At 37.0% G+C, this 22888-nt stretch overlaps 2 protein-coding genes across 3 annotated transcripts in view; both read left to right on the top strand.

Annotated features, from left to right (window-relative positions):
- fam168b (family with sequence similarity 168 member B) overlaps positions 1-17581 on the top strand; it is a 58279-nt gene extending 40698 nt beyond the window's left edge. The window contains exons 6-7 of the mRNA XM_060870084.1: positions 16263-16387; positions 17481-17581. Of these exons, the coding sequence (XP_060726067.1) occupies positions 16263-16375 (113 nt within the window). The 3' untranslated portion in view covers positions 16376-16387; positions 17481-17581. The remainder of the gene's footprint in view (positions 1-16262; positions 16388-17480) is intronic.
- Positions 1852-13235, top strand: cpne3 (copine III). Of its 2 annotated transcripts, XM_060870075.1 has the most exons (17): positions 1852-1994; positions 4634-4774; positions 4883-5062; positions 5814-5888; positions 6457-6528; positions 6687-6767; positions 7501-7590; positions 8416-8514; positions 8616-8702; positions 8789-8848; positions 8948-9081; positions 9703-9757; positions 9846-9897; positions 10015-10148; positions 10333-10569; positions 10838-10952; positions 11195-11335. In XM_060870075.1, exons 2-16 carry the CDS (start codon positions 4643-4645, stop codon positions 10946-10948), a joined length of 1599 nt encoding a protein of 532 aa, XP_060726058.1. In that variant the 5' UTR covers positions 1852-1994; positions 4634-4642; the 3' UTR covers positions 10949-10952; positions 11195-11335. The 2 variants fall into 2 exon arrangements, with proteins under 2 accessions (XP_060726058.1, XP_060726057.1); XM_060870074.1 differs by lacking the exon at positions 10838-10952 and having other exon boundaries at positions 11195-13235.
- Positions 17582-22888: the final 5307 nt, after the last annotated feature.

The following is a 22888-nucleotide window of genomic DNA, read 5'->3' as shown; positions in this document are numbered from 1 at the left end:
ACCACTCACACCCAAAAACACGTATGGAAGGTACGAATCAAACAGCACACAGTGTAAAAGCCACCCTCAATTGGTACAGCAATTATCTCCTCCCCCTCAAAGACGACCCACCCAACACAAGTATATCAAAAGTAAACTCACAAACAAAAAAAATAATAAATAAATGCAAAAACAAATCAACATTCCAAAACCAAATCAAAAATTCCTCTCAATTTAAATTAAATATACTCACAATATAAAAACAAAACAAAAAACAAACAAACAATAAAAAATCACAAAACGAATCACTAATGAAACCAAATAGCCCAGATTCAAAAAGGGCAAAAGACCTACTTCTTGACAGGATGAGATGGTATCAATTAACGATAGTTAGTACATGCAGATTTACTAGATCTACTATCACTAATACAGATTTTGTACATGCAGATTTACTAGATCTACTATCACTAATACAGATTTTGTACATGCAGATTTACTAGATCTACTATCACTAATACAGATTTTGTACATGCAGATTTAATAATGCATACTTCAGATAGTTATGAGGATGGTAGGAATCACACCATCGATTTTTATTGCAATTGACTCAAAAGAAGAATATGTAGACAAAGTTAAATGGGATACTTTCAATTTCTTTTTATAAAGTATTGCTAGCCCACCTCCCCTTCCCGTTTCACGAGATTTACAAACATAACCAGGGGCGGTTCTAGGATTTCATCTTTAGGGGGCTTAGCCCTCAGTGAGAATTTAAAACAAGAATAGTTTTATAATTATATATTATACGACTACATATTAAGCCAAAAGTTATGGCATTATTTAAAATGTCAAAATCAAATGTCTTGAATGATATATGTCTTGAATCAAATCAGTTCATATATGTGTGCTTTCTCTACGAACAGTGTGTCCAATGAATGCAGTCATTAAAAAAAAATATTCACAAGATATTTTGCGGCATTCCGCCGATTAACGTTATAGATAAATGCCCCCAGCTCTGACTGCGCGTGCTTGTGCTTCTCCTTTTTATTTTATTTTATTTTATTTTATTTTATTTATTTATTTTGTGCCTGTGCTTCTCTGTTTAAATAAAGCAGACAGCTGATGACGCACTTTTGAAAGACTACAACGCACGCGCGTAGGAGCAAAGTAAAATAAATTCGCTCTTGGATCAAACTGATAAATCATTTTCTTTCCCATCGACGACATGTCCTGCGTTTTAACGTAATTTTTTTTTGAAAGTAAAAATTATACATAAAGTTTTAGTGTGGCTGAGATCACAGAAAGGCTGGGCTGGAGCCACCCTAAAAAAGGTGATTTTAGGTGACTAAATCGTGATTTAGATGACCAAAAGGACCGTATTTGACGAGCCATCGATGTTATAACTCCGCCGAGAACCGCGATGTATTTATTTCCGACGTGGTATGTACACAATATCCAAGGGAAGGTGTGGAGCTGACAGAAGATTAAAAGACCACAAACGGAGCTGAATAAGTTCCGCTACCGAATACTGGAGCATCGTCCATGCTACTGAGTGGTATACTGCAGAAAGGACGACCCAGATGTAGTTCATCCGCACCAGTAGCTCAATGATCTTCATAGTTGAGATAGATATAACTTTATTATATATATGTACAGCATGTAATATATAGGTATATATGTATACATATGTACAGTAAATAAATATAAAGGCTATATAGTAACTAAACGATTAAAATAACAAATAAAATAAAAGCATAAATAAAAAGATTAATAATCGCCACACTGATGTGGTATGAGCGGAACAGACGGTTTCTTATAAGGAAATTGTGCAATCACCGACTATTTTCATTTACTTATTGTGTTAAACACTACACTGTCCACTGCGACAGGCCTAACCCAATGCACGCGATCTGCGCATGCGCACGGCGTGCTGTCAATAAGGGAGTTTACTTTCGAAAGGGAGTGGAGCTGAAACTGCTACCGAAAATCTTTTCCCCGGAACAAAATACAATTAATTGGTAAGTTTATCATCTGGCTGTTGTTTTAGTGTATTTGTCCTGCAGTTATCTAGACTTCGGTTTAGACTCTGAAGCTAAAGAGGAACTAAATAATTGTCTGAACACAAATTTGAGGTTCGCCAGTTTAACAGTTTACATTCTGAGGTTTTCGAGGCTAAGCTCACGTTAGCCGAGTCAGTTTAATGTAAACTGTTTAAAATGAAAAATTCATCGATAATTTAAAGTGAAATATTAGAGTTATCTAGACTTGTATAAGATCCCAGAAGCTGTACAATGTGTAAAATATTAAACATATTTAATACTAGTAGTCTGGCAACAGACACTGGTTTCAAAACAAATCACCAAGCTGTAAATATGATCAAATCATCAAAAGTTTAAATATTAACTAGTTTAGTTAGGAGTAAATATGATAAATATGTAACACTATATCGACATGCTACATAAGTGATCAGAATCAGAATCCGGTTTATTGGCCAAGTGAGTTTACACACAAGGAATTTGGTTCCAGCTGTTTGTGACTCTCAAAAGTACAGATATAAATAACAATGTACTATACAAGACAAGACAATACAGACTATATGAGACAATACAGACGATGTGAGACAATACAGACAGTCATGAGTATTAAATAGGAATACAGAATATATGACAGATCTGTCATGTACATAAAGTGTGAGAAGTGCATAATAGTGCAAATAACAGTATTGTGCAGTTTTGTGCTTTTGTACAATATACAGCAGCAGTAGTATGTAATATATACGGATGATGTGATGATAATTCTGATATATACGGATGACAGTTCTGATAATGCAGTACTCATAGATATGAAGCAGGGAATATAATGATAGTGAGTTGTTAATCAGGGTGAAAGAAACTGTTCCTGTGTCTGGCAGAATCGGAATCAGATTTATTGGCCAAGTGTGTTGACACACACAAGGAATATGGTTCCAGTTGTTTGTGACTCTCAAAAGTACAGACATAAATAACACTATACTATACAAACTATACAAGACAATGCAGACGATGAGATACAATATAGACAGAATGAGTATTAAATATGAATATAGAATATGAACGATCAGTTATGTACATAAAGTGTGGGAGTGCAAATAACAATATTGTGCAATATTATGCCTTTTGTACAGTATACAGCAGCAGTAGTGTGTAATATCCAGATGATTTGATGACTGACAGTCCTGATAATGCAGTACTTATGATAAGAAGTCTGGCAGTTTTAGTAAGCACTAGGAGCTGAAAGAGGTTGTGTCCAGGGTGCGAAGGGTCAGTGGTGATTTTTCCTGCCCGGTTTCTGGTTCTTGTGTCGTATAAGTCCTGGGGGGTGGGCAGGGGGGGACAAATTATTTTTTGTGCGTTGCAGTCTGTTTCTGTCCTGTTTTGTTGCTGCTCCAAACCACATGGTGATGGATGTGCACAGGACAGATTCAATGACTGCAGTGTAGAACAGCATCAACAGCTCCTGTGGCAGACCATACTTCCTTAATTGACGTAGAAAGTGCATCCTCTGTTGGGCCTTTTTGATGATGGAGTTTATGTTGCACTCCCATTTCAGGTCTTGGGAAATGGTAGTGCCCAGAAACTTGAAGGCCTCCACAGATGACACAGGCCTGTTATATATTGTGAGTGGGAGTAATGTTGAGTAGTGTTAATGCTGAATAACATTTTCTTTTTTGATCTATTCATTCATTTACTCATCCATTTACTCATTCATATTCATGTATTGATTCTAGTCAGGGTTGCAGTGGAGCCAGAACCTATCCCAGGAATACACACATGAATTGATAATCCATCACTGGGCACAATGTACACATACTGTCATTTATAACTGGGGCAATTAAGCCAATTAAAGCCAAGTATCCAACATCAACTAAATGTTTTGGGGAAATTGGAGTAAACTGATGAAGTTGGAGGAATTTTACACAGTCTCTAGGAAAACATATGAAATTCCACACAGACAGTAACCTGAGCCCAGAGACGCTACCCACTGAACCTCTATGTGCCTTAGCATTTCATTTAGTATAATAAAGCAGTTTTTATGTAAAGTATTTTTAGAGGTTAACTTTTAGATCGCCTTTTACACTTGGAAGTGCCAGTGTTTAAATCATCACCCACAGATGGTTGACAGGCTGTCAGACAGGTGTGTTATGCATATTAACAAAAAGCGAATCCTAAATTTGAATGATCTGCTTTCACAAGTCATTGGAATATAACTGATAGTTGGAGATCGTAAGAGAGCTGACCACCATGTAATCGCAACTGAGTGGATTATAAACCTTTAAAATTTAAGTGCTGCAGTAAGGGACGAAATGAACTGTTTCAGTGTTGTGCAATCCTGCTGTTCCAAAGTTACATAATTACTACACAGCAAGCTCGTAGGTCAGCTTTGGGTATTGTGAGCATTAGAGTAACGCAATAACAGAAGTGATGTAAAATTATAGTTACATATTACCCTAAGATTTTTTTATGCAGTAAATAAGTACATAAACTACTGTATATATGTATGCTATATATTATCATACCAGATTTCAAATTAAACCCACTGAGGACAAAGCATGGAGAGGTAAATCACTGAAAGCAAACATTTTCAACAAAACCTTAAAATACTATATGCTGTTTTAAAGCTTCCTGTAATGGCGACACAGTGTGTGACCAAAGTGGAGCTTACAGTCTCCTGTGAAAACCTTTTGGACATGGATGTTGGCTCCAAGTCTGACCCGCTTTGTGTCCTGTATATGAATGCATCTGGAAATCAATGGTTTGAGGTGAGTATGTAAGACCTGGCATATTAGATATAGGTGCCTTATGACCAGACATCAAGCAATCGGCATTTTTTTCAATCTGATTTATAACAAATGCTGTTGGCTTCTCAGGTGGGCCGCACAGAAAAAATTCAGAATTGCTTGAATCCCAGATTTGCCAAGAAGTTTCTCATCGATTATCACTTCGAAATTGTACAGAAACTTAGATTTGGCATTTATGATATAGACAACAAAACCGTTGATCTGAGTGATGATGACTTCCTTGGAGAATTGGAGTGTTCCTTGGGTCAGGTGAGAAAATCTCTTACATTGTCCTGTTAAATCTGTTTATTAAGATTCCATTTATGTTTGTGTTCTTATCTGAAGATACTTTCATTTTGAATTAGTAGAAGCACTAATAGAAGAATACATGCACTACACAAACACTATACATTCACTGAATGCACTATTATCTGTCTACGTTAGGGTTGGGAATCAAAAATCTAGTTACAAAGTAAAAAAATCAGTTCAGCTTATTGGTCCTAAAATTGGTAATTTATTGTTTATTGTATCTATGTATGAATGTGGCTATCTTTCAGGACCTGATTACATCGTCAGACAGTGGATGATTGGGGGGGGGGGTGAAAGGGTCAAATTTGTGGCTTTTTCTAAGCAAACTGAAGACACTGGCGAGTGCAATAAAAAACTAATTTGTTTTAATGGAGGTTGCACCTCAAATATGTCAAAACATTTCAATCAGCATGACATTACCCTTCAGCAATGTAGTGTGTAGTTTGATGCCTCCAAGCTAGACAAGCTAGAAAACAGCTAGTGCTGACACCTCGCTAGCTAGCATCCACACTTCGCTAGTATATCTGTTTCCGAGCCATGCAGTGTATCAATGAAGGGAAAAGTATCCAGGGAAAATTGGAGGATTGTCACAGAATGGTCATAACATGATCATTATTTGTGAATTTTTGTAAATTTGTTGTTTGCATGTATCTGAAGCACATTTATCAGATGTTTATTCATCTTTTTTGTTGTTTTTGTTGTTTAAACACAGATTGTTTCCAGTGAGAAGCTGACCAGACCTCTGATCTTAAAGAACAAGAAACCAGCAGGAAAAGGAACCATTACAGTGAATATTTCTCCATTGTTCTTCATTTCTATAGCAGAAAGAAAGCTATGTTGCTCATATTTTGTATTTATAAATTGGCTGTAGTTCAACACCATTGCTAGACTTGTTAGACTGCTTACAGAGCCCTCAGTGTAATTATGTATGAATGTAAACACTGCAGTTTATTTCGATATTATCAAAATGCACACTAGTTGCTTTTGTGAGTACCAGTACAGTCTTTATTCAGTGTTCTGAATACTTGTGTAGTTTTTACTCTGTAGTTGGGAGATGGCAAGATCAGATCCCGCTAATGTGACAACTGACACCTTGAAGTCTAGGGAGCAAAATCGGCTGTGTTTTCTATTTGGGATGGCATTCTGTCTCTCTCTCCTGCTAGTACGAGTGTAAAAGATGCAGGGCCTGGCTTCATGTGTCTCAGAGCATGCATGTGATAGCCTTTAACCTTCCCAGATAGAGCATAGAGATAGTGAGTGGGAATTGGCAGATGAGCAAACTGGGGAGAAAAGAATACTATTTTAGGTAAAATGAGATGTTTTCCTTTTGTTAAAAATGTTTGGTTTTATTTTAGATCACTGCAGAGGAAATTAAGGACAATAGGGTGGTGAATTTTGAAGTTGAGGCCAGGAAGCTGGATAAAATGGTAAGATTAAACCTAGCTTTTTTTTTTTTCCAAATAAAAAAAGAAATAAAAAACAAAACTAGAATTTACAATTCTTTTTTATTACAGTGAAGGCATAATGTTAATTTTTTAAATTAGAGTCAAAGGGAAATAATTTATCTAAAATACGATGATTGCAGGATTTCTTTGGAAAGTCAGACCCCTACCTGGAATTCTACAGGCAAATGGACTCAGGGTGGCAGCTTGCCCACCGAACAGAGGTATAAATGGAAAAAGTCCTTATACACTCACTAAGCACTTTATTAGGAACATTATGCTAATACTGGGTATTGCACAATATTTTGGAAACATTTCTTTGAGATTCTGATCCATGTTGACATGATTGCATCACACAAGTCCTTGAGGTCTCCCGTTTTACCACATCACAAAAATCTGACCCAGAACACTGAACCCGTTGTCCAGTTTGAGATGGCATTTGCTTTGTGACATGAGGCACTAGAATGCTGGAAGTACCCAAGAGAAGATGGTAAATTGTGGCTATAAAGGGATGCACACGCAACAATACTCAAATATGCAGTGACATCCAAATGACGATTGACTGGAATTAACAGACAAAGTGTGTCAGGAAAACATTTCCCAAATCATCACACCACCTCCACCTGTCTAGACCTTTGACACAAGGCAGACTGGGTCTTTGGATTTATGCTGTTTGCACCAAATTCCAAATTGTGATCACATTATCTAAAGCTGCTGGCTTGTATAGTTCTACCTGCACTGTGGCCAATGAATTGGCTGAAAATGTCACGAATCAGTAGTTGTACAACTGTTCCTAATAAAGTTAGTGCATAGATTTTTAAATGAACAGTGGAGTTGCCTATATTTTTAAATCTGCTGCTAAGTCTGCATTATGTTGCAATGATGTAATCTGGATCCTTGCTATTTAAACACAGCTAACTAAAGAAGTTGTATCTCTGCTTCATTCTGTTATCCTAGGTGGTAAAGAACAACCTAAACCCCTGTTGGAGACCTTTTAAAATCCCTCTGCAGTCTCTTTGTGGAGGAGATATGGAGAAACCTATCAAGGTAGTGAATCCTTTCATTAGCAAATCACAATACTGAGTTTGGCATCAGGCATTTTATTTGCATTTAATGTATTTTATCTGACATGTTCGTGGTAGCCTTGTTATTAAAGTACTCGGTTTTGGGAATGTGTTATAAAGCTTGAACTCCTTTTTAATTAGTGAATGAATGCATGCAGAATTCTTCTATTGCTACCTATTTGTTTAATAATACTTTGATGTCTTTCTTTTTTTTTATTTCCAAAAGTCTCAAAAAGGAAAGACGACTGTCATACAGTGCTTGTTCAGTTGAGTTTAATTATATCACATGGTTTGCATTAAATCTAATGTTCTCAAATGTGTTCTCAGTAGAGTAGTGCAGTTATAAGTTGCACTGTTTAGGATTGGTGTGCTTTCTTTAATTAATCTGTTGGTTTAGACACCCAACTCTATTCCAACTCTTACTGGGTATTGCTATTAGATATCTGGCTAGTAGTATATACTACTATTTTTAGCATGTGTTTAGTATGACTGTAATCATACATCACATATTATATTGTCATTTAACAAGAACACGTACGTTACTGGTTTCATAGCTAATATTACCCTGTCTGGTCCATGGTGTTTATGATTTTGTAAATCATTGTTCATTTTTAAGTGGCATCATGCTCAATTACAAGTCATAATCATTGTACAAATGTACATCTTAGATAGAATTACAGATATTCACCTATCTGTGGTTCTTGGTTTGGTGTTGCTGCATGGTGTTTATTATTGTCTGGCTTGCTGTGTTAGTGTGAACTGAGAGTGAGGTTTAGACAGTCATGTTGTTACTTTGATGCATCCGAAGGTGGAATGTTACGACTATGACAATGACGGATCACATGACCTTATTGGGATTTTTGAGACCAATTTAAAACGCCTACAGGAGGCTACACGCCCTTCTCCGGTAAGAACACCTTATAAAATACTTTGATTTTACTCTCACAGCTATTAAATGTCATTGGATAGTAATTCTGTTTGTCACATGGGTTGTGTTTTGTCCTACAGGCAGAGTTTGACTGTATAAACTTGAAGAAAAAGCAGAAGAAAAAGAACTATAAGAACTCTGGTGTTGTGAGCGTGAAACTCTGCCAGGTATTGTACAATTTTTAAAGATGCTGTTTGTGTTTTTATTGTGCAAAATCAATTTAAATTTGTTTTTCTTTTTGTTTACGACTCAGGTTGTGAAAGAGTACACGTTTTTGGATTACGTCATGGGTGGCTGCCAGTTAAATTTCACTGTAAGTCAGTTTTGGTTATGAATAAAGACTTCTTACTTAAGTATGCCAACTATGGTCCTCTGCATAAGGCTACCACCACTCATGCTTCTTCTGCTGCAGGTTGGAGTGGACTTCACAGGGTCAAATGGTGATCCGAAGTCTCCTAACTCTTTGCACTACATCAGTCCTAGTGGTGTTAATGAGTATCTTTCTGCTATCTGGTCTGTTGGACTGGTGATTCAAGATTATGACAGGTAAAGTTGCGAGAATGAAATCTCATTTACCACTATTGTGTAGAAAAGGTTCTGAATTGTTTCTTACACATAACATTGAGAATTAATTTGTGTCTCTGCTCAGTTCTAATCAATAGGAAAAATCTGTAAGACAATTACCGGATTTTACAGAAATACACTGATGTAAGCGCATTGTTCAAATTACTTGAATCTTTGTTCATTTCAGTAGTTTCATACTTTGTCTTTCTCATAGTAAACCGCCGTTCAATCGACTTCTCTGGCATTATCCATCAGAATAAACAAATGATATTTTTATGCCCATGAGTTCATCAAATTAGTCAGGACATTGTTGGCTAGGGAAGGTGAAGGCGTGTGAGCTTTATTGATAGTAAAACATGATAGACACCAGACTCGTTAAATAGATACCCTATAAAAACCCAGTAGGCTAGGTAAAAAAGAAATGCTTATGAAAACTACTTTTGTTAGAGCAACTAACCACAAAGCTAAACATTCAGTGCTAAACATGGGCAAGCCAAATCCCAAAACAGCATATATTTTGTCTTCTGGTAAAAGAGTTTAAAAACTTGCTAGAAGGTGGCGTTTTTAATACTACAACATGCTGTTTTGTTTTGTTTTTTGCAGTGACAAATTATTCCCAGCTTTTGGATTTGGGGCACAGATTCCCCCAAACTGGCAGGTAAATATTAAATATGAATATTCTAACTTTAGCACTGGTAATGGAGGTACTGGAATATGAACACATTATGGCTATGTTTGTTTTACAGGTGTCTCATGAGTTTCCACTTAACTTCAATCCATCTAATCCATTTTGTGCTGGTATGTTATTGAAGTTATGTCAATTGGGACAATAATCTCCTGTAGATGTTGAATAATTGCTCAGAGGGTGAATGGTAGATGTTGATGTTTGGTGTGTGTCTGATGTTGCTACTGTAGGAGTAGAGGGCATGGTAGACGCATACAGGAAGTGCCTGCCACAGGTCAAACTTTATGGGCCTACAAATTTTGCTCCCATCATCAGACACGTGAGCAACTTTGCCCAACAGGCACAACAGCAGAATACAGCCAGTGTGAGTATCATTATAGTTACACAGTACAGTATAGTTATGGAAATATTCGGTTTATTTTTTAAATAAAAGAATACTTCATTTGCACTGTGTTGAAGGTCATGATTTCTTTAATATATGTTACAAACATACTATAACTCCTCGTATTTTGCTTCATATTTCTCTCTTATGTGTTTCTCTGAGACAGCAATATTTTATCCTGCTCATTATTACGGACGGCGTGATCACAGACATGGACCACACCCGAGCTGCCATTGTAGCTGCTTCCCGTTTACCCATGTCCATCATAATTGTGGGTGTGGGTGGGGCTGACTTCACTGACATGGAAATCCTGGATGGGGATGATGGACGTCTGAAATCTCCCACAGGAGAGCCAGCCATGAGGGACATTGTGCAGTTTGTTCCCTACAGACAGTTCCAGAATGTAAGTTTGCCTGAAATATATCCAGCCATATTAACCTTGATATATACCTGTCTTTCACGCTGCTGGTGTGATGTTTTGTGCATTAGTGCTGATTACAAAAATAAATCATCTCAAACTTGAACTATTTTTATCGGGTATATTGCTTATGAAGTAAACTTGATATTAGATAGCAATTTTAGTAGTTAGCAATTAAGTGCATGCTCTCTTCACTATGTGATATTTCCAGTAAAGCTCTGCCAGCCTCTTCCTCTTTTCCATCTCATTTCAGGCACCCACAGGAGCACTTGCCCAGTGTGTACTAGCAGAATTGCCTCAACAAGTTGTGTCGTACTTCACATTTAAAAAACTGCATCCTCCCCATGAACCAACCCCTTCATAGACATGTAGGGTTATTATAGGCTTTTTCTTTAAAAATCAGTTTTTACCTTCACCTTGCTTTTGTCTGCACTAAAGTTTGCATGGACTGGAGCATAAGAGAAATGCAAAATGTAACATGAGCCATTTAAAGCATCATGATTCTTGTTGCCGGCTTTAACTTCTCTCCTTATGAACGCTAACCTCATAATCATGGCGTTAACATCACCAACAGCAGCTTCTCTTTCTCTCTGTCTCTGTGTGTTTATAGGCTCCTAAAGAGGCATTGGCACAGAGTGTACTGGCAGAGGTTCCTGGCCAGGTTGTCAATTTCTTCAACATGGTGAAGCTCAGCCCGCTTAAATCAAGAACCCCTGTGGCCGATGCTGATGGGCAAAAGCTAAACGCCTAATGCTGCTTCAGAGAACACCAGCTCTAGCCCATGCTTCATTCCTGTACAGCATGCCAGACCCTTGCCAACTTCCTCACTTCATACAAGCATGTAAACAGATATACAAGATGTCATATGTCATAATAGTAGTTCAAATTGCTCTGTGATTTATAAAGCATGGACTCCACAATACATGAAGATTTCTGCTCCAGCACTAATCTGAAAGACTTCTCTAAACGCTGAAGCATTTTATTCCTTTTGGCTGTAGAAAGCTTTTGTTACTGGTGCAGAAAAAAGATTTTAAGATTTTAAGTCTGCACAGTTTTCCATTTATACCAGTTAACATCTCACCACTACACACACCTGGTAACAATAGTCAAGTGTGCTTTGAGTCAGGTACATACACACAAGATCTGTTTATTAAAACAAGATATGTTTTGACAACAATCAAATAAGCTCATACTCTGAAGTGCTCTTTAGGTATACAGACACAGTCGTATCATGAAACTCCTCATTTAAAGCTATGTTCAAATCACCATATTTAATCTGTCCCAAGTGCTATTTTTTCCTAAATAAGACACAGCTGTGTGAACCCCAAATACTTTTCTATCTGGTTATTTTTCTGATTTCTTCTACAAAGCTAAGGCATGGCAAGGGATGGAATAGTTTATGCTGTTAATGTGTACATAGCCCAAGTGCATGTTTACACACATTTATTCAAATGTGAGCATGTACTGTTTTTTTTAATGTTTTTTTGGTTAATTTTATGTTTGTTTTATGTTTAAAAATTGTAATTTTATGTTCAATAAGTTTTTCAAGCAGGATATATATTTACATGTTGGTATATAAGTTACTTTAATATTTAGAGGAAATGATCATTTTTGTCACAGTTTACACCGTTCCATTGAGCAGTTATGCTATTAAGTGCTATAATAATACTGATATTTTTATTTTCTATAGCATCTGAAAGGGTATAGAGTGGTGAGGCAGGTAGTGTTGCTACCTCACACAACTGGTTACCACCTCACACCAGGGTTTGATCCTGAACTTGGGTTATTATCTGTGTGGAGATATTTTTGTGTCTGTGGGTTTTCTCCGTCAACCACCAGGAATATGCCACTAGGTCAGTTGGATGTGTTAATTGCCTCTAGTTGTGAATGAGTGTGTGTATGAGTGTGTGTCTGGCTTGAAAACGTGTACCCATGGTCAGTTACAGTATGTTTGTATATACTGCAGTGTCTTGCCAAACTTCCAGATGGGTCTTGTTTGTCTAGCTTTTTTTTTTTGATTTAGAATTTATTTTATAAGCCATATAATTACTTTAACCAATATTACAGTATTAAGGATCTGATTCTAGTTTTCTCAAAGCCTTATTTGAATTTACAGATATATTTACATATTTTTATGCATTTATAACAAAAATTGCTTCCCAATTCAGTTGGGCTTTAGATTGAAGAGTTTGTGCACATTTTTATTTTTGTGTTGAATGTTTTTAAAATGTGCAGTTTGGAATAAAGAAATGTCCAAACACTTATTAAACTGATTATTAACTTTTATGCTGCAATTTCTCAGAATGGGCAACACTGTGGAAGGTGTTTTACATAGATGTGTGACGTTATATGTAATGTTGTTATACTGTATATTGCACTTATGTACTCATTGTTGATTGTACTCATTGTGGTGGAACAGTTTTCAGTTCAGTGTAACATGTCCCTATTTTAATCAACTGACTATTGTTATTTGGTTATTAGCTACAACAAATGATAACCACATATCATATTGATCTGGGCTCAATACTCAAATATCAACACATTTTTTTTGCATATTGTCATTTATTTTGTTTGTTCCTAGTTGCAGGTAATTTGATTAATGCTTGAATCAGTCTTCTGTCTCAAATTCCATACATAAATTGTTAAATCCATATTGTCTTTTGTGTTTTCTTGAATGCATTGTGACAATAGGAAATGATGTTGATGACGAATTCACATATATTTTAGTCAGTTTTAAAAAATCTTTTTTTGTATAAATGTGAGATTTATTACCACACACCATCACACCTAGAGTGAAAACTACAGGCATTAAGATCTTAGAAAACATATTTTTAACAATTATTATCCAAAGAATCTCCTTTCCTTTGTGTGACCTTTTAATAATTGTAATAATAATAGTAATAATAATAATAATAAAAATAATAAGTAGCAGCAGTAGCAGTAATAATATAAATATTTAAATATAAGTAGTAATAGTAGTAGTAGTAGTAGTAGTAATAATAATAATATAAATAATAATAATAGTAGTAGTAGTAATAATCTAAATAATAATAGTAGTAGTAGTAATAATAATAATATTACTACTACTAATAGTAATAGAACATTTACACTAATAAAACAAAAACACACCAAAAAAAAAAAAAGCAAGAACCATGTTGGCGGAAGCTGCATCCAATCAGTATTAAGCTGTGTCGTCATAAAGTCATTGCTCTGCACGCTATTACAGGAAGGACTCATAGTTTGTCGTTGCAGAAGTGGATGCAGCTGATGTCTGCTTTGGCAGTTAGTTCCATATGGAGGTGAAAATTGTTTATTTAACTGTGTTTTAACTCATGCTCATTACCTAATGCACAGTAACGTACAATAGTCTAAACGATCTAATGTCCTTCACACATCGAGTGTTCCTTGTGATCATAAATAGGTCATTGGAAACATTTCAGTGCATCAGATTAATTTAAATGATGAATTAATGAAACACTTCTGATCAACAGACCTGACCCAGCACTTTTTGTAGTGTCTGCTAAATTGTTAATCTCTGCAGTACAATTGTGGTTCTTAAAGTCAGTCATATCTTTTCAGTACAGATTTATTTTCATAAAGGTTTGCGTTAGATGTGTCTCAGATTCTTAAGATTTTCCCTTATTTCCCTTAATTTTTTCTACTTTTACCATCTGTCACAATCAATTGGTAGACAAACCAGCTTACAAAAGCATACTGAAACCCCAAACCTACTGTCATATTTTTCTCATGCAGATTAAAAATCATGTAAAAACACTGTCTTATTGCCTAATTAGGTGAATTATTTCTAATGGCAATATAAACAAAAACAAAAAAAAAAACATAAATAGTAACTACAAACAATACAAGACCATAGTGCACACTGAGCTCTGTATCATTGAACTTTAAAAAAATAAGGGGGGGGGGGCAGGTTTAGGGTTATGGCTATTCTGTGCTTTTCTTCTGTGTTTTATTTATTTGCTTTGATATTGTGTAAATCAAATTCATCACTTTAATGACGTGGTTGTCAACCCCATCTTATTACTATTTTGTGTAACATGATTTACAGTTAATTTGGCAATTAAAAACATTTTAATACATTGTGGCAGTGTGATGCTAGACAAAGAAAAGAAGCTTCATTTGATTTTATCTGTATCTCCTGAATTATAGCAAAATGTATATTTAAGCATGACACAGAGGTTTCCTTTATACAGGTCAGGATCATTAGCTGGTTCATGAGATCCTATTTTTGGGCTTCCATTTCTTTGGGATATCCATAATGTTGAATATTTTCTGCAAACATGCATCCAGGGTTAATCTTCAGTTTTCCCCAACTATGTGTTTTTTTTTAGCTCTACTAATTTCCTCTGTAGGTGAGTAATCACACTTTCTTTCTAAGAGAAAACTGTCCTTTTGTAGGCCAAACAATGTGCTTTGTAGGCTGTAAAATCTCTTCTTATGTGTCCTATTCAAATTCATTCTGTACTGGTTGAATATGCTAAGCTAAAATGAAAATAAACATTTTCATTTTAGTATTCTGGCCAATAATTTTTTATTCCAAACAATCTTCCCAACAGTTCCTTTATTTCAATAAATTTCAACAAGAACTAAAGCAGGAATAGTTTATTTAACTCCCATATCCTGTTAGAGCACAAGTGTACACTGAGCACAAAAACAGAGAGAACACTTAATGAAATCTCACAGTTCCCTGGCTAGGCTAAAAGGATTAGACAAAGGATTTCGCTGATGCTTAGCATTTCACTGGACCATCAGCATTACTGGCAAATAAACAGTGGACAGTCTCTCTATATATTGTGTGTGTGTGTTTTTTTTTATTAGTTTGAATATACACTTAATTTAAAGAAGTTGCTGAAAGAAGAACGTCTCTCTGCAAAGTCCCTACAATTTAAAGTCTTATAACCATAGTATTACATAGTATACATAGTATGTACCACACACAGCCCCTACATATTGTAATGAGTCTGTCTGTGTTTCTGTCCTGTTTCTGTCTGCTGTCTTTCCCGGTTGTTAATTGTTTGTTCCGCCCACTCTTTGGTTTCCATGGACATTAATTGTACTCCTTCTCTCCTTCAGGTGTGTTGTCTCTGTCTCTGATTGTTTCTGCACTGTGATTGGTTCCTGTCTGTTATTTATACTCTGTTTGTTCACTTCCCTGGTGTTGGTCATTATTGCATGTTGGTGTGCCTGTTCCTGTTTCCTGTTAGCCCTGTTTGTTGCCTTGTTTCTGTCTGCCTGTCTGTTCAGCTGCATTTGTGTGTTGGACGATTAAAACTCTAAAATCTGCACTTGGATCCTCACTCGCCTTTGTCCTGCATCATAACACATATGCTACTCCGCCTTATGTCATTCATCACACCACAGTGGTTCAACCCAACGGCATGCCGGCAGCTATATACGCTCCATATACGCATATGGCAATGCCAGCGGGTAAGTGATTGTTGAAACATTTATGTTCTACGGGAACACACACACACATATATAAATAAAAGAAAGAGAGAGAGATCGATCGATCTCTGTGGTGATATTTTCATTATTTGGTCCAGCCCCTTTGTTTATTCTAGAACAGCGGGACTATATATATATATATATCTATGTGCGTGTGTGTGTTTGTCTGCATGTGAGTGCATGGTCATGTGTGTAATGCATACTTGTTTCCACAGGGACTTTATTAACAACTCACTCCCCAACTCCTGTAGCTCCCCACCCTGTCACAGTGCCCACATATCGACCCCCTGGCACACCCACCTACAGCTATGTGCCCCCTCAGTGGTGAACAGATAGCACTGTGAGTACAATCCCACATCCTAGTTCTTCCTTTCATACATACAGATTTCTGCATATTATCCCTCAAAATGTCAACATAATTTTCTTTTTTCATGATGCCATGCACCCGAACAAGGCTCCCTGTGCTTGAAGCTGCAAAACAGCCCCACAGCATGATGCTCCCACCACCATGTTTAACTGTGGGAACTGTGTTCTTAGGGTTGAAGGCCTCACCCTTTCTTCGCCAAACATAAGCAACATCCATGTGCCCAAACAGTTCCAGTTTAGTCTCATCAGACCAAAGCACAGACTCCCAAAACTCATCTTTACCTTTCAAATGTTCACGGGCAAACCTCAGTCTAGCTGTGATGTGCCGCTGTTTGAGTAAAGGGGTTCTTCTGGGACGATGGCCCTGAAGCCCACCACGATGAAGAGCCCTCACAACTGTGTTCCTTGAAACATCAACTCCAGAAGAGGCCAGGTCAGCAACAATCATCTTGGCAGATGTCTGGGGCATCTTGCTGATATCTCTGACTATTTTCCTCTCCAGGGTTCTTGAAATCTTGCGCTTACGACCACGCCCAGGTTTGTTTCTTACAGAATTTGTCTCCTTGTACTTGGCAATGATGCAACGTACGGCGGTTCTAGACACTGTGAAAAGCTTGGAAATGGCAGTATAGCCTTCCCCCTTATCATGAGCCTCCACTATCTTCTTTCTGAGCTCAAGACTGATTTCCTTTGTCTTTGGCATGGTGAGTAAAAGTAGTCTCTCCCAATAATGTGTTCAAGTGCCCTGTTCCTTGGAGTCCTTTAATGCTGATTGAATGCCCAGGTGTTGTTAGGAAGCCAATTGACTGCACAGGTGTGGTTTGAAAGCTGATTGATTAATTAGGTGTGTTTTGAAAGCTGATTGATTAATTGGGTGTGTTTTGAAAGCAAATATTCACAAGGGGCTAATATTTTTGACCACCCCATTTTCACTATATTTGATTATAAAGCAAGCCTAAAAATGTATTTTATATTCCAAAATGTACCAAAAGCTACTAAATAGCACTGGCGAATGAATGTAGAATATGAAACATTTTATTTTCTAACAATCCCCTTGTCCTCCACAGGTTAGAAGACGATAGATATGCATTTGCACAGTCCAGTATTTTACAGCTAAAGTTGGGGCTGATGCCACATGTGTTCCCAGCCAGTCGTTCTTCCATCTAAGTGTGGCGGGGCGGTGCAGGGCAAGAATTGACACCAATACCACTAAAACTTAGAACAGACTACGCCACCCTGTTTCTATAAACAGGGAAATTTATACCCAGAAATATAGCACACCAGTTCGTTACCACTGAACACAAGAGACGTGGATATAAATACAAAAATACTTTATTGCACCATAATTAATTAAAATGTAGAAAACTGTTGACCAAAACAATGAAAAAAGTACAGAAAACAAGAAACTTTGCAGCTGAGGCTTACCAGTAGGGAGCTAGCTGAACAGTGAGTATCCTAGGACACACCACTCAACACACTCACGCTCACACCACACCCACTCTAAGTGAGGGAGAAGCAGATATCAGATAGCAAAACACTCTGAGAGAAACACCACCACCACAGGGCCAAGACAGCTAGCTTCCCTCACTGGGGCCTTCAGCTCCTGAAATAAACAAAAAAAGGGAAAAATAAGAACACAATTAGTTCAACTCGTACAATCCAACAACTTGCATTAGAATAAGTTCAAACCCTAAAGGGGAACAATGGACAATTTACTGGCCACAAGGGTCCAACAGAGAGATGTGAAGACTCAACTAGGTTCAGGCTAAAAGCTCATGAACCTAGACATGCCATGAAGCAGCAAGAGGTGAAGGAGGAGAACAAAACCAAAAAGAAATAAAACCAATACAACTAAAGACAACAGGCTCAAATTAAAATCACAGAGAATGCAACAAAAACAAAACTTGAAGCTGAAAAGATCTTTCAGCCAAACGACTCAAATCAACATTAAACAAAACAAAAATAAAAACTAAATCTTCCCAAGTACGGGATATCATCCGCTTCTTCCACGCCGTCTTTAGGAAGAGCGCCGGTCCAACAAAAACAACCAAATAAATAAACAAAACAAACACGCTGCTGGTGGCAATATAACAGCCGGTGGAGCTAAGCACGCACCGTGAACGGTACAGCTCGCTCTAACTGACGACTCGGACTAGCCGCTCTTCACCTAACCCACCAGCATGAGCGTGAAAAACAAACAAACAAGGCCAGAAAAGAATAATCAAATGCAAATGGTCACAGTCATAAAAGTAGCAGCAGAACAAACAGTGCAGTCTTAACGCCGTCTAAAGAGCGTTGGCCCCGCAGTCCAGTGACGAAGGGCTCACGAGCAGATGCACCGGAAGTAGATCGCTAAACCCACGGGCTCAGTTACTCACAGCTTTATCCATCAGCGGCAAACAGCAAATATGCAGGTGATCTAGAGCACACACAAACTGGAGGGAAGGACAGCCTGTACCCAACAGCAACGTTGTCCCAATCGCGACCATAACCTGGCTCCCACAAACTGCGCGCACACACCCACACACAATAATGGCTGTACGATGCGTAGCCAGATGACGTAAGCTACGGCTTAAATACACCCGGAGCGGCAGCCAATAGGCTGTCGCACCTGTCATTCAGGTGAAAACCATGTTTAATAGGGCGGTACCTAGACTGCCCCACTACATAAGCATAATGTGAATCTGAACCCCGTTGGACGAAGAAAGAAAATTTTGGAGCAGGAATGAGAACCTTTCCATTTCCAATCACATTTGTTAGCATTACTCATGTTCTCTGGCATATCTCACATCAGAAGACTAGCTCTTCATGCAGACTTGTGTTTTGTGGACTGTCTTGCAGTTTTTATAGCATTTAACTCTTGAAGTGGTTAAAAAAAGAGAAGGGTAATGGAATTAGTTTGTATTTGGAATCCATATTGAAGTGAGTGCATGTAAGTATTAAAAATAATAATGCTAGCTGAAGCTCCCTGCCATGATTGATGCAAAATCATCAAAGGGATATAAAAAGCAACATCCAAAGGGTTAGGGTCAATGCAGCAACTTCACATCTCTAATGCAGTGTCTTTATTGTTATTACATAGAAAATATCAATTATGTTTTCCATTTTCTAAAAGAAAGAAACAGTGCTGTAAAATTCTTACATTGCTTTGGTTTTAACATGGGTTTTAATTTTTGTAAGTATAACTGAGATGATATATATATATATATATATATATATATATATATATATATATATATATATATATATATATATATATATATAATATTATTTTTTTTTTTGGGCCTCAAACAGAGATTTCCATTTCTGTTATGATGGTTTATCATTCCTCATGCTTTCTTCTTGCTAAGAAATTTATTGCACATCTTTGCCTGTGTGGAAAAAGATAGGCCGGCTGATCTGCCAAACATACCGGTGTATTGGTGCTGATAGCATGCCTTTTTATTTCTTTGCTTTTAGGGTCATTTGCTAAGGATTTGACAGAAAGGGTAATAGTGGAATCATTGCTTTTATCTAACACATTTTTATTTGGTCGATTTATAACCCAGGCATATTTGTTAACACTACTGAGGACAGAATAAGTTATTGGAGTCATTTGGTTAAGAAGCCCCAAAACACTTAAATTGCTTGTTACCTCAAGTTTGCACCATGACTGACTGAATTTCACTGTCTTTTTACTTCTTCATATTGCCTATGTCACCTTGGTTAAAGAATGTATTGTAATGTTTGTGTTTTTGTTTTGTACTTTCAAGAAAGACCAAAAATAAATACAATAATGAACATTGTCTTTAGTCTTGCATGTTTAAAGTGACAGCAGTCTGAAAGAAAATGCAGCAAAAGCTCAGCAGCAGGAACATAAAGCATGTTGGCTGATGTCATGTGTACTAGCAAAACTTTGCTAAACCACTGTTGTCCAGTATTATATTGTTTTTCAGCATAAACCCCTGAGCAGGTTGAGCACCTACACCCCAACATGTACAGTATTAGCCAGGAAGCAGACCTGGATGGATGTCAATCAACAGTAGCTTGGGATGGCATAAAATCTTGTATATAAAATCTTGGTTATAAAAATAACCATTTAAGGCACAAACTACTGCATACTGGCCACACCATATTTATAATGTTCACATAAAATATCTGACATTTCCACTGGAAATTACATTTTAATTTAAACACCCAGATATAAACTTCTTTTTCTAAATCCTAAATCTCCAATATTTTACGGGCTGACAGCAATATATCCCTGATCTCAGACTGCATGTGTCTTTCAAAGAGAAAGTAGAAAAATACACAATGCTGATTGTTTAATTAGCTTTTTGAATATTGGTTTAGTGCGATAACTTTGCAATATATGTAATTTGAAAAATATCAAGAACAATGCACTATGCGTTATGCTAACCATTTACCAATAAAACAAGTCACTAAATACTGTTTAGTCATTAAACAAGTCATTAAATACTACTTTTGAGGTGTTGTGTGTTCTGAGATGTTTATTAGAATTAGTATACCCTTCCTGGCAGCTCAAACAAATCTGGTCATTCTCCTATGATCGCTCTCATCAACAAGGTTTTTACACCGTTCTGTTGTGTGTGAAATTCCCAGGAGATCAGCAGTTTCTGAAATACTCATACCAGATTATCTGGCACTGACATCCATGCCATGGTTAAAGTCACAGAGATCACATTTTCCCCTATTATGATGTTTGATGTGAACATTAACAGAGGCTCTTGACCTGCATTATTTTATGCTTTGTGCCGCTGCTACATGATGTAAACAATGTACTGATTGGACTTTCCCCAGCCAAACCTCCGAGTCCTGCATTTCCAAGACCAAATAGGAATGCCTTGATCACACAATAGGAAGACACTGAGTAAATTTTGTTTTTGATACACAATTTTACGTGCAGGCTGATTTTATTTTGACGAACTAGGCACTTCTCACATATAACATACATTCTAACAAATTATCAAAATTCTCAGTAAAATCAGTTCTAGGGTTTTAGAATAAGATCAAATATGTACTGTATTCGTGTCATGTGTAGTCAGTACAGCAAGGATTGCGAATGGCGCTGCCCAGCATCCACCTGGCGAACCTCCTCACTCTATCCAACAAAACGTACGGACTCCCTCTGCTCTAGTGTTAATTTCGTCACCTATTTTTAATTTAGTCTTAGTCTTGTGCCAAAAGTCCTTGTTAGTTTTAATCATATTTAGTCATTCACATATCTTTTTTTGTTAGTCAAGTTTTAGTCGACTAAAAGTCTTTTAATTTTAGTCTAGTTTTAGTCAAAAAATTGTAGCTTGACCACATCTGGAATCTATTATAAGAATAAATACTACAAGGCCTCATTAAATGCAATAATATCAGGAACACAAGTGTTATAGTGGAAATAAATAACTTAATGAAAAGCCTAAGTTATTGATGATATTTGGAGCAATATTACATGTAATTGTTAAACTTGATTCCCTTACATATACATTTGCTTTTAAGCCTAATTATTCATTTTGATTATGATGTGATTGTGACAGGGGCGTGGGAAGAGGTTTCAGGTTGGGGGTGCTGAGTTTTTTCTGTCACCACTTTTGAATAAAAAACAATATCAAGGCTATACAACTTGTCAAAACTCTGCGAATCACAAAAGTATCAGTGAGAAGTTGAGAACACGCGTTTAAACAGTGCATACACTCGAACTTGACCGCACATCACATTTTTTACTTTACTGATACTGCTTTTAATCGTAATGCAAAGACCGGTCATCGGGACATAAGCTGTCATGTACAATAAAAGAGCCTGTGCAGAGACAGGAAATATAATTTAACACAAAAAGCCTGCCTAGACCTAGGGTGGACTTGTGCTCAGGATTTTTATTTTATTTTTTTTTTGAGCGGCGTGAGGACGAATTCTTTCTTGAGCAACAGCGCGAAGCCGCGAACTCGTTCTGAATATTTTAAAGGCGTAACAGCTGATGAAAAAGCAGAGACAATTGTAGACGAAAATGAAGAGAGATTTTATCTTAGTTTTTATTTTATACAAAACATTTTCGTCTTGTCTTTTTCCGTCAACAATAATGCATGTTAATTTGGTCTTAGTCAGCGTTTTTGGACAGTGGCGCAGTCTTGTCATCGTCTCGTCTTAGTCATGAAAAAAAAGGTTGTTGAACATATTTCGTCTTGTCTCGTCTGAGGAAATTAACACTACTCTGCTCTCCCGGAAAAATAAGGATTTTTTCAAATTAATGGGGACTTTTATTAAGCAAATCTCTCCCTTGAACTGCCAAAATACAGACAGCAGGTTATATGTCTCACCAGAGACAGTAATATTCTGGACTATTGTTACACCACAATGAAGAATCCATATCGCTCAGCCCCATGGGCAGCTTTGGGTCTCTCTGATCACTGCCTGGTTCATCTTATACCAACCTACAGGCAAAAACTTAGATCTGTTCAATCTGTAGTAAAGACTGTAAAGAGATGGA

Source organism: Tachysurus vachellii, chromosome 5, assembly GCF_030014155.1.
Source record: "Tachysurus vachellii isolate PV-2020 chromosome 5, HZAU_Pvac_v1, whole genome shotgun sequence".
NCBI lineage: Eukaryota > Metazoa > Chordata > Actinopteri > Siluriformes > Bagridae > Tachysurus > Tachysurus vachellii.
The sequence above is the reverse complement of the archived record's forward strand: the minus strand, read 5'-3'. Positions and strand labels throughout refer to the sequence as shown.